The sequence below is a fragment of the Lissotriton vulgaris genome, chromosome 6 (genome assembly GCF_964263255.1).
Source record: "Lissotriton vulgaris chromosome 6, aLisVul1.2, whole genome shotgun sequence".
In the NCBI taxonomy this organism is placed as follows: domain Eukaryota; kingdom Metazoa; phylum Chordata; class Amphibia; order Caudata; family Salamandridae; genus Lissotriton; species Lissotriton vulgaris.
In genome coordinates, this window is record NC_141694.1 from 621,919,382 (window position 1) to 621,932,676 (window position 13,295).

The window sequence follows — 13,295 nt, forward strand, 5'->3', positions numbered from 1 at the left end:
ACCCAGCATACCACGCTGGCTGCTGACAAAATCCTGCTGCATACAATGAAAAAATAAACATATGTATTGTTGGTACGGCTCATGATTTTTCAACATGCAATATGCACATATTGCAACCTTGCATTCTGTTGGCACCTAGTACAACATTCCTTGCTTGAAAATGTAAGGCAACTTTTAACGAATGAAAAATGATTAACTCAAAAGCACCTCATTTCAACTCACTACAGTAAATAACTGATTACACCCTGTATGCGCAAAAAAAAGGATAGCGAACTTGAAGAAGTTTGAGAGACTGCTGCTGGTCCTTCTGGTCAGAGCTTTGGTCATCAGAATGCAAACAAACTCAGTGCTGAACAGCATGAAGGAAAGTGAAACATAAGGAAAACCTTTCCAAGCTGATTCAAAACATTCAAAGAATAAAGATCAGCCTCTGGTCTCCCAATAACTTTCTTAGTTTACAGGGATAAAGACATTCCCATATCAAATCTCTTGAAAAACAATAAAAATACTTTGAAGATTTTTATTATTAAAAAATAACTGAAAAACAACAAAAGACAATAGACAAAATGCACTGCACATAATTGTGGTCCCATACATTTCACAAAACTATCCAATGACATTTAAAAAAAGTAGAAATAGGTTAAAATGTAAAGAACAGTGGGCCCATTTCACAAAGCTTTTTTACAAGAGTAGATGTGACCTAATCCTGGAAATTGTGGAGTATCCTGCATGAGTAACAACTACTCACAGAAAAAAAACTTTGTGATTCAATTTTCTATTTTGCCACACAATGTTATTAGATGTTGTAATTCAGTCATTAGATATTTTTCTCAAAAACATCTATACGGATAATTTTCATAAATAAAAAACAATGTTTCATTTATAAATGACATCTGATGACATTTCTGTCTATGTTCAATTCGGCTATGGAATGTGTTCAATAAAAAGAGAAACGCAAATAAGCTGCTTTGCTATCACTACTTCACATTACTCTGGGCAGACATTCGGGAAATATTAAAAAATGCAGTAAACATTAAACCTATCATCAGTGCACACAAATAGCTATGTACATTTTGATGTCCAATTTAACAGGGATGGCTGCTAACATCAGGCGATGCTCTTTAAAGTATCTGACAAACTACAGAGCAAATACAATTTGGCAAATTGACAGAAAACACAGGAAGTTGTCTTTGATCAACTCAGTTCAAACAGTGATCGTCAGGCTTCTTATACAAAGTGCTCGAAGGGTTAAATCAGTTCCAAAACCATTTTTCCAGATTGCTTACAGACTTGTATTCCTGGTGTCTTTTTACATGGTCACATGCAAGGCACGCATGTGATTCCCAGAACTGGGATAAATTCACTGTAAAATACTTTCTCCAGTTGAAGAGACTGAGATACATCTCACTATTACTGTTCAGCAACAGAAGGTAGTCTGCTAGTTCTCTGGGGGAGAGAAAATCATCCACATGAATAAAAGAGTCTGCAGGGATATAATTTTCATAGTTTTCCCTGGATGGGCCCAGGACAACTGGCACTGATCCAGCCAGCAAAGCATTGTAAAGTTTTTCGGTGATGTAGTCTTTGTGGATTGAGTTTTCAAAGGAAAGGTAAAATTTACAAGTTGAAATAGTTGGGATAAGACTTTTGTCACTTAGATAATCTCCAAAAGCTTGCCCGTAGGTCTGAATTTCAATATACTTGTTCAACTCATTATAATACTTGACCCTTGCATGATCTGGATTCCAGTTACTAACAACCCAACACACTAATTTGTCTTTGCTTGGCACTTCATACTCAAAGGGATTGGTACTGACGATCATGAAGCCATAAGGCACTTGAATATCTGAATCCCGTCTGTAAGTCAAGGTCAGGTTGAAAAGATGTTCAATGCCACTCTTCTGTGGTGTGTGTGTTGGGGATTCCAAGTTCATCCATATCCATTTCTGAAAGGGTGGCCTGGCTTGCTGTGGTAAATTTGTCAGGTCCCAATTGATGTCTCTGTGATGGATAAGAACTGCATGTGATTTGTTGTAGAGAGACCGGTCGATGGTTAGGTGACATCCTTGGATGTTGAACAAAGTGTTGCATGATTTCAGCTCAAATGTCTGCCCAAAAGGCCACACCCAGATCAGAATCGTAGTTTCATTGAAGTAATCACTTTTAGTGGTAAAGAAGCTCTTCATTTTGAGAACTGAGCTGGCGGATTCGATGGGGCTTGAGATCCAGTTGTTTGTTGGCTTGACGTATATTAGCACACATACCATGAAGCAACTTAAGACGATACAAATGATTAAAAATGGTCGGAAAATACCTTTGGATGTTGATGTCATAATTTGCCCTAAAAAAAAGAAGAAAGAGAGTAAACAAAATAGCTATTAAAAGCAAGGAAACTATGCCAGATAAAGTATTAATCAGACAAGATTTGCTTTTAAGTACCCAGTAACAAGAAACACGCCCCAATAACAAATTTAAACCCTAATATCACAAATGTTTATTTTTTTTTTAAATCAGTGTCCTTTTATATTTCAATGTGTATCTGGAAGGCAGCGTTAAAATATTTGGAAATATCTGGATAGCTAGCAGAATATAAAAGAACAAAAAAACACAACAGTCACAATAACATTTAAAATATTGTTATCTAAACAAACGTCATGGCCAGGCATACCATGTTCTGAGGTTTACCCAGGTGCATCAGGGTATTCGTTGAATGTCCAACAGTTCTCTATGTATCACTGTCATTTAGAAGGAATATGCCAGTTGTCACCCCTTCCAAACTAAAGACTCTGTTCTTCAGATTTATACAAATGAGAATTTTATTGTTTATACCTGTATCTTTCTTTTGTGGACTTGGCACAGAAATGTAAGTCATTTATAATTGCAACAACAAGGGTAATTTCCACTGAGGGCTGCTGTGTGACATCATATAGTGGGAGCTGACTATGTCAATTAAAGCCACAGAATGAAACCATTGTTTTGTTGAAAATTATGCAATTTATTTGGAATGTGTTCTGGGCTTCAATTCCACTCTCCTACTGACCGACCCTCATGATCCAGCAAAGCAAAACAGGAGGAAATACATTAGGCCTGCTGTAGATTATACACACTGCTTTTTGGTGCCTCCCCCATTCACAAAAATACATACCTGGACTCCAGAAACCCATCTTCAGTGTGCCCTTCCCTCAAATATGAATTAATAAATATTGTTCTCCTGCTACCATCCTCTATGTCCCTGTGCTCCATTACCTCCATACTACCATTACTACCACACCTTCTGAACTTTGTAATCCTCCATCCTTAACCTCCCTCTTGGTCTTCCTTTCTACACACTGTGGGTCTGATACACAAACTGCAATGTGAGGTACGTTTTGTAGTACTACAGTAGTACTACAACAAGTACTACAACATACTATTCACAAACTGCACTTTTGTAGTAACATACTTTTGAGCACGTTTACTACCTTTTGTATTTGCAAACTGCACTTTTGTGTAACTTCCAATTTTTTGGCAATTTTATTTTTGTAGTAAGTCCCTACCTCCATTATTTTCTATGGGAGGGAGTTTGCTGGCCATTTAGTGCTGCACTTACTACAAAAGTGTAAGTTACTATAAAAGTTTAAAGTACTAGAAAAATGCAGTTGGTGCATACCGAAATGTTTACTCAAATGTGTAAACATACCCAAAAGTGTAACTTACCTATGTGAATAAGGCCCATTGTGAAAAATAGTGGAAATTAAAGGCATCTTCAGAATTTTTAAGACCTAGAGCTCAAGTATGTTTTTAGGATTTGTTTGTAGTAGTTTGACTTTATATACACAATCGATATTACAGTGGAGGGACATATGCAAGAAGCATGCTTCGGATTTTCTTTTGCTTTATAATGCATGTAATAGCAATGTTTCTTCCTGATTGGCTGTCAGAGCACAGGTCCAAGCCCAACTTGGGCCTAGAATTCAAATGAGTTTCATTAAATGTGCGAGGCAGCTACTGTCAATCTTTATTTTCCACAGCAACCAAAACTTCAGAAGGAGGGAGATGGAATTGAAACAGGAAAAAAATAGAGGTGTGCAAAATTTGCATAATTGTTCTTACAGAACTAAGTGAAATTTCAGGAAAATTACACGTCATTTAGTGCTAGATTTTTGCGCACAGTGCATGCGGGTTTCAATTTATAACACATAAATGTGTTTTGTACTACAAAAATAGTGCAATAAGCTCAACAGATGCTAACAACAACCGTTTGCAGCTCTCCAAGCAGTATAATTATGGGACACGTTGTAATTTCGCATAACAAGTGGAATGCGAAATTCTCCTCGTTCTGCTAATTAAGCCGGCATGATTTAAATTTTGCATAGGCCACGAAAAAAAGTATCGAAACACCTACAATATTCCCTTAAGCTGCACTAACAGAGTGGCGCAGAAGGGCGATGAGTGAACATGTATTTGCCTGTAGGATTCAAAGCAATGGGAGTTTTTTTTATTTTGACTAGTTCTTGGGAAACTTATATTTGGCATCTGCCCAAGAAGCATGTCATTCATTAAGGCAATTAACAGGGGAACCATCCAAGTTCAAGTTCAAAAGACCTTTATTCGAATTTGATAAAATTCATAAAAGTACCGGACACATCAAAGCACATATATACACATAATACAAAACAGTTAAAAAGATTACATTCCATAAAAACAAAGCAATTCATACAATGGTTAGACAGTTAATTTCATTATCTTATAAAATTTATCAGTAGTATCTTTATGACTGAATCTGATTTCAAGGACTTTCCATAGTCTTACGTGCGCGTATAGCTAGTCTTAGGAAAGTGCTAGTGCGAAATGTCAATTCATCAGTGTCCAGGGTGAGCAGCAACATATAGGATTCCTGAAGTGTGAGAGGTCTGAATTTTCTAAAATATGGGGTCAAAAGCCATTTGGTATATCTCACATAAAATTTACAGAAAAACAAAAAGTGCAGATCATCTTGAGTGCTTGTACCGTCGCAAGGGCAGGGGGTAAGGTCAATATGGTGTTGATACCCCAGAGGAAAAGAGAGCAAAAATTTCACAGTTCCTGCCCTTAGACGAAACAGTAGAGAACGCTCCCAATTAGACATAGGGAGTGAAAGGTAGGGTGGCATGATTTGCATACAGAGACCATTACCAATGTATTTTTTGACCCCTGATTTCTGTAATTCAATTCCAAGCCGTTCATTGCGGTAAAGTGCATAGAGTGCCTTTTGGACCTCATATTTGTCCTTTAATTCAATAGCCGTTGGCTCAGTGAACAAAATACCTCTACCAATTTCATTAAATATTTTAAAAACTTCTTTAAACCAGTGGATCTGCATGCCATTTTCACAATTAAGGCAGTCCCTAACGATGTTTTGCGTAAGGACAGCAGCCTCATTCCTCCAGATTCTGATCCGGAAGAGTGCTGGTCTTACTTTAATAAAATCGTTTATGAAGGGGAGATTAAGTTCGTTATGACAGATGAAATTGGAAGAGGAAATCGGTGCTCCCAGCAATTTCCTGCAAAAACGATTTTCCTCTCTTTGAATGCCAATGCTGCTGGCCAATCCCCAGACTTCGGCTCCATACGTGGCAACAGGGGAACACTGTAGTTTAAAAATTTTAACGATGGCTTTAGTGGCGCCGATTTTCTTAGGGCGGGGGAGACTCAGAACAGAATTGTTGGCTTTCGAGAACTTGCTCGTGGCGTGGGCCACATGCCCACTCCAAGAGCCGTTCGCAGCGAAAACCAACCCCAGATAAGGGAACTTATGGACAGATTCAAGTTTATCTGTTCCAATTTGAATAGTGCCGAGTTTCCTTTTGCCCGGCCCACAGGGGAACCATCCTTTACAACGCAACTTTTATCACGCAGTGCCTTTGCGACGCAACTTTTACAAAGCAAACCATTACAACGCATTGCACTGGGGGGCGCTCTAGGATAGGGAATAGGTTTAATTTACTATCCAACGCCTTCCCTACTATCCACGGGGACTGGAGTTGGAATAGTAAATTCAACTATTCACTATCCAGCGCCCCAAAGCACTATGCGTTGTAAAGCCATGCGTTGTAAAAAACGCGTTGTAAAGGCATGCGTGGTAAAAGCATGCGTTGTAACGTCATACATCCAATTGACAGACCTACAAAGAATACTCAAATCCACGCTATTAACAAAGTAGTGTGAGACTCACACCATAAAAGAGCTTCTTTCGTCGTGGTTTGGACTTGACTGTCTAGAAAGGTTTTCACAATATTTAAATACTCATTTTCTGAATCCGACAGGTATACAAAATGCAGTGAATATAAAAAGCTCTCCTGGGTGTTACAGCTTTACTGTTACTGGGAGTATGAGAAATACAGTATTTCCCAACTAGAGCTGAGAGGCAACACAGACGTTTGTCTTGTAAGATAACAAGATGTGTCATGCAATTAAGCTTCTAAATTGCAAGTGACTGGCATGTTTCATGGTGTAATCTCCCTTCGTTCTGTGAGCTCAACAGAGGAGTAGAAGGGAATGGAGAGAAATACCAGATCCCATCCAAACCAGACAGCACAGTATGCATGGCTCATTCTCACTGCCTGCATATTCAAAGTCTCAAATCTTTGTACCTTTAATTTATTCTGATGTTTCAGAGGTAAATGAGTAAAGTGTTCTTAAATGAAAATCCCAGCACTTGGAGGGATGTTGGGCTTCCAAATCATTAACATCTGACTTGCCATTTTCTATACACTCAGTATATGTATGTCAAATTGATACCTGTCCTTTTTCATTAAAAGCTCCGTTCATTCATATGTTCACTGCTGTGAAGTGTCATGTTCGGTCAATTTATGTGATATATTTGTCTTAATCAGACCTTTAAAATATTACAAATTCCTCAAGACAACATAATAGAGTGTAATAGCAATAGATTTAAAGCATGTAATCACTTAAGTGAGATATCAGAGTCGGGATACACTCCCGGGTGAGTGGTAAGCTATATAAATACACCTAACATAACATGACATGGACATTTTATGTTCTGTTAATTTATGTGTTCTCCCTACCCCTGTTTAGATATTGCTTGACAGCACAGCTGTCGCCAGTATATGATAAATCTGAAAAAAGGTTTTAAGAGGCGTAGCCAGGAGAGGGGCTTTGTCTCCGCCCACATGTTGATAGCCTGGAGCACTATTTTTGATCGGACAGAAGTTGTGTGCTTACATAAAAAGGAGCATGTCTCCACAGCAGTGAAAATTTTCCTTTTGTTATCCAGCTGCCTGAGCTTGAATTGATAGGGGCACACACATGGAACTTTAATGCTATTAAATTAATTTACGGTGTTTGCTATTCTCTGGCAGCAGCACAGATGGGAGGAGGGCAGGCACACTAATCTACTTGGATTTTTAGGTCTGACTTGACAGCGCACCGGTTTCCTGACCTTATGTGATCAACAAAAGAGAGCATTCAGAGTCCTACTTATTGAGGTTCTTAGGCTCACCGATATGTTGGTTTCCCTGGGTTCAGGATTTTATTGGGCTGAATTTGTGTTCTTTCACTAAAAATATTTATTGTATTGCACTTTTTGGCTTATGGCAAAGTTTATACTTGATGGAGCAGGACTGACTTGGCTATAGTGGCCAGCCAATGATCTTGGCTATTCGCCTTAACTGCTTATTATGAAATGATATGTTAAAGGCTATGGGACTTAAGTACTTATTGTGAAAACTATATGTGAAAGTCGTTTGTGGATTGTTATTGCCCTATATTAAAGTCTACAGATAGTTTTTATGTTGCATGGAATCCCAGAGAGTAATATACTAGGCAATGGTTTTGCTGTAGAACAGCCAGTGTTACAAACCATGGACATAGAAGGGGGGCTTTGTGAGAATGTTTGTTAGGCTGTTTCAGGAGCAATAGTATAGTGTTTGTATGACTTTGTATCTGGTGTTTGCCTTATTGAAAAGCTTGCACTCAAAACCGCTGATTGTGGTGACGAGCTGCAGGCCTTTTTCTAACACTGGCAGCATTACGTACAATGCAATAGGACTATTCTTCTTATTATGAAACATTATGACAAAGGCTGTTGGTCTACTTTATTAAATTGAAAAAGCATATTTTAAGGCCTCTAAGTCTTTAACAGTTGCAGGCTATAGACAGGTATGTTGTAACTTGTAATTTCACAGATTACGATAGTAGGCAAGCGGTTTGGTGTTAGCCACCCAATCTGACAAACCCTGGGTGTTGTCACTGTGGTGATTTTTGTTAGGACATTTTGAGGAGGGCTGTATATTGTTTTGCAAGCTATAATATTCTACTTACTTATTTAATAAATGTATGAATGTTTTTGCCAGTTTATGTGCAGTTAAACAGGCCACTGTTGGGTTAGGTGTAAAGCCAATGATAAAGGGTAATGGCTTCATCGGTTAGTTGGAAAAAGTCATGCCAGATTTCATAGGCTTGATCTGTTTATCATAAAATATTATAACAAAGCCCGTAGGCCTGACATGCCTATTGCAATCAGCATTTGTTAAAGACAATTGCCTTTTTTTTAAAAACATTTTATTTTCAAATAAGAGTATGCAAGAAATGGCAATTAATTCATCAACAGTATAACTTCCGCATCCCTGGGTAATGTCTCAATCTTGACAGGCACGAAGCAAGATGTATCCATGTGGCATCTAACTCCCTGTCCAAGTGTTCAACCGTGCAGTGTTCCGACTGGTTAATTCCCTAGCTCCCTCACTTCCACCCATGTGCTCTAAACGTCTTCGGGCAGTCCCATGACTGATACACCGTCCGTTCCTCTAGCATACACAAGTCCATGTTCTGCTCCCAGCAGGTCGTGCTGGGAGGCTTCTCTTTACCCCAAGACTGTAGGATGTTCCTCCTGGCCAGCATCAGTGCAGTGTTACAGAACAAGATGGAATACAGTGGCAACATATGCTCCCCCAGATGCCCAGACACACCAAATCTCCCACTGCCTCCTCTAGGTGTCCCCATGTGGTCTGCCACTATGCCTACAGTCTTGGGCACTCCCACAGGTTATGTACCAGAGTCCCCCTCTAACCACAGACCCTCAGGCACCTAGCATTTGGAATTCTGCCCATGACACGGAGCCTTGTCCTTGTGTTGTATGCTATGTGCAGTATCTTGAGTTGTATGAGATTAAAGCCAACCCTGATCGCCATCTGTCAGGGATATCTGCATGCCTCTGCCCAGTCCGCATGCCCAGTCCTGCTCCCAGCTACCCTTCAATTTGTCTAAAGGCTGTACTCAGTTCTGGAGTAAGGTGGCATAGGTGATGGACACAGATATGGCGTTGAAGTGGGCCCTCAGGAGTCTATATTTCAAAGGGGAGTCTTCCTCAGTTTGCTCTAGGTATCCAAGGTGACTAGTAAGGTAATTAACCTGCAGGTAGCAAAATCTCTTGGACTCTGCCAACTCATTGTTTGTGGGGGGCCATGGCCACACCGGCATCCAAGGTGGTCATGCCGCAGTGAAACTCCAGAGCAGTACACCTGAAACAATTTTCTTTTTTCGCACTCTCTCACTAAATCCTCATGCCATAGATGTGTAGGTCAGATTGCAGCAGCCTGTGCACCTGGCAGGCCAATTATCCTCTGATGGATGCCTTTTTGAAGGGGGTAAGATGAGGCGGTGGACCTTTGTGGCCAGGCTCAGGTCTTGGAGGCGCTGCAGCCACAGGGGCCATGGATGAGCCTGAGGATGGGGACTATTGAGTCCAGCTGGGGTACCTGCTTGCCTTGCCTGGCCCCATTCCCGCCAACCACGATAAAATAGGCCCATGTGAGCTGATCTGAAGATGGCACCCTTCTACTGCAATGTGCTGGCTGGAGCCTCTGGTTAGTGTACATGTGCATGAGTCGATGTGCGGTTTGGTGCAGCTAAGCGGAGTGAGGCACCTGCACCTGGGAATTTCTTGGACGGCTTCTTGGAGCACACTGTCCCAAAGCCTTTTATCCTGCTACTGGAGGGCCACCCAGGGAGCGGGGTCGGCTGCAGTGTTGCGCCCCCCACCCTGATAACATCAGGCTCCATTTGTGATTCTCCCCCATACAGTCATGGTACAACAGCCAGTAAGTGGAGCTACAGGGCAGATCAAGCGCACACCATCACTATGCCCACCCCCAGCATTATCCGGTGATACAGTGCAGGACAAAAAACACAGTGAGCTTGGGGTGCTGGCATGTAGTATCACCCTCATTCCTCATGGAGGTATTCGGCCATCATGCGGAGGCTATGCGAAGCCTGCAGGGCCTCGAGCTCCCCATTGTATGCCCTACCTGATCTTCATCCTACATTTGGCCCCGGGGCTGGAGTCTATCTCTTCCTGAACATTGTTGGATATATTCCCTCCTACGACTTCATGAGATCTGATCCAGCGCCTAGACTGTAGTGACTCCAGCCCCCCCTGCTCTCTCCTGCTCTTACCATGAGGCACGACGACCCAAAGCAGAAAAAGTCTCTTTTGAACAGGCAATAACCTCTCTGTCATTTCTAGGGCTGTGTACATAACACTCCAAGTTGTCCTGATCCCCTCCCTCACCCATATCTGACCCTCCTCACAATGCACCAATCAAGCTAGGAGCTTCCCAGCCTTGTAACCGATCTAATCTAACCTACCAACCGTCTATGTTGCGCGGCGTTAAGCTGTTTCTGCACCTCCTCCTCCTCTATCTGCTGGTATTCTCCCACAGGACTGCAAGGTGATGCACTAGCGGAGAAGTCACAATGGCCAGGTAATCTTCCTACCACATCAATAAATGGTGCTCTATGTCCTCCAGTTGTTTTTTTGCCTCCTTTTTTTAACCCTGATATCTTAGATATCAAGTATTACCGATTTATATGCCTCCCACCCCATTGCCTCAGACTCCACCGAGCCTCTGTTGTCAGTGAAGTAATTCTCTCTAGCTCTCACAAGGCCCTCTCTAGTGTCCCATTCCTTGATATACCAGGGATTTAGGCTCCACGAGGGTCAGCAGACCCTAGCATGCATTTTTAGCCTGGTATAGAGCGATGCAAGATCAGAAACCCCTCTCGGCAGGAAAGTGGTATCACAATATCTGTGTGTCTGAATCTGGGCGACCAGCAAATATTCAGCCTAGAGCCTACCTGGGAAGTGGAGGATGTGTGACAATAGTCCTTTAAGGATTAATTGTTATTACACTGTGAGCAAGCCTGAATACAGGAATTTTGTTTAATTTTACTGTTTGCAGGCAAAAGTTTTGGGATGCGGATAGAAGATATGCACTATTGTAATCCGTGTTAGGCGCTCTTAGGAGAGATGATGTTTGCTTCACCAACTGTGTAATTTTGTATACATTTCTACTTTTAATTCTGTATGACAGATGGTTGCCTTTTGGAATGCTTATGCTCAGTAAAATGGAATTGAGCTGGTTATGGTCACAAGCCAATGATAAAGGCTGCCTCGTTGAGTGTTTATTATAAAAGTTACGCTAAAAGCAGTAGGCCTGACATATTGATTGTGAAAAGAATATGTTAAAGTTATTACCTACATAAACGCTGCCTCTAGCGCTACTTTACCAGAACCCTGCAATCTCCTGAGGCGGAAGCCGGGAGACGACGGAATCTTTTTAAAATTTGAAATCTTCATTGTGTCACTTGTTAAATACCTTGTTGTTTTTAAAACGCGCACTCACCTGGTTGCCACCTTCATTGCGGGCCAGTGATACGCTCAAACAGCGACTCCTTCGCTGCAACGACCCACTCGAAAACAAATGTTTTGCCGCCATTGACGGCGAGGAGTAGAGGCTACGCCTACCTATAGGCCACGCCCACCCGCCGCACTACATAAACGCTGCCTCTAGCGCTACTTTACCAGAACCCTGCAATCTCCTGAGGCGGAAGCCGGAAGACGACGGAATCTTTTTAAAATCTGAAATCTTCATTGTGTCACTTGTTAAATACCTTGTTGTTTTTAAAACGCGCACTCACCTGGTTGCCACCTTCATTGCGGGCCAGTGATACGCTCAAACAGCGACTCCTTCGCTGCAACTGACCCACTCGAAAACAAATGTTTTGCCGCCATTGACGGCGAGGAGTAGAGGCCACGCCTACCTCTAGGCCACACCCACCCCCCCTTCTCCCCTTTTTAGGGATGTGCATTTTCCGTACTCGCCAAGTTCTCGCCTCTCGCCAGACCCCCTGCCCAAAAAATCGTTTACGACAGTAACACTCTGCGGTCGCTTAACATCGGCCCCAGATGCAACAACATAGAAGGTTGCATTGGTCGTACCTCCCTATACTGCAAGCTTTGTAATCTGGCCATACCGGAACCATGCCTGACAAGCCATAAAGAGATCATAAGGAACGATACCTCACTCACCATCATGCAGCTGAACGTTAGATCGCTGGTTAAACACCATGCAGAGGTAAGAACTCTCCTAATGGACGAGAACCCAGATATAATGTTTCTAAGTGAAACATGGCTCAAAGACGACCTTACTAGCATCCCTAATTTAACAATACCAGACGGGTTCTCTATGACGTGCATCAATAGAGACTCAAGAGGAGGCGGTATTGCTGCCATTTACAGAACCCCTTTTACCTGCTTCTTCCAAAAGGAAAGTATTGCAGACTGCGAATGTGCCCGTTTTAAAATCTCCACGAGCCCCCACTGCACTTTCTCGGGCCTTTTTATCTATAGACCCCCGGGGCCTTCTGCTAAATTCACGGAAGAGGTCATCGATGTTACACATGCCTTGATCACTGGCTCGGCTAATTTCACGATTTTAGGAGATCTTAATCTCCACTTAGACAATGGAACAGACGCTAAAATTAGCAACTTTGTCGCGGACTTAGCCGCCTTGCAACTAACCCAGCTGGTCAAATCTCCCACACATGTAGCAGGACACCTACTTGATCCAGTATTTACTAACATTCCCGAGGCCAAAACGGATGACCCTAAACCTATGGCATGGACGGATCACTCATTAGTAACCCTCTCCATTCCGAATAACTCCCCTCTTAAGAAAAAACTACCCACCTCCTGTTTAAAAAGACCCTGGCATAAACTCCGACAAGGTGACCTTGCGGCCAGCCTGGGGCAACCTACCCTGGAGATCACAGACGACATAGAAAAATCTTACGCGTCCTTCCAGGATTGGATCACCAAGGGGCTGGACAATATCATACCAGCCAAGTGGACTAAAGGACGTAGTACTCCTTCCAACCCTTGGTTTGACGATAGCCTGAAAAAAATGAGGAAAGCCTGCAAGAAAATGGAACGGCAATGGAGGAAGGAATATAAGCAGGATGATAAAATCTTATAC

At 42.0% G+C, this 13,295-nt stretch overlaps 1 protein-coding gene across 1 annotated transcript in view; it reads right to left on the reverse strand.

Annotated features, from left to right (window-relative positions):
* Positions 1-557: 557 nt before the first annotated feature.
* FUT9 (fucosyltransferase 9) overlaps positions 558-13,295 on the reverse strand; it is a 603,582-nt gene continuing 590,844 nt past the window's right edge. The window contains exon 5 of the mRNA XM_086925245.1: positions 558-2,341. Within this exon, the coding sequence (XP_086781371.1) occupies positions 1,254-2,333 (1,080 nt within the window). The 5' untranslated portion in view covers positions 2,334-2,341 and the 3' untranslated portion in view covers positions 558-1,253. The remainder of the gene's footprint in view (positions 2,342-13,295) is intronic.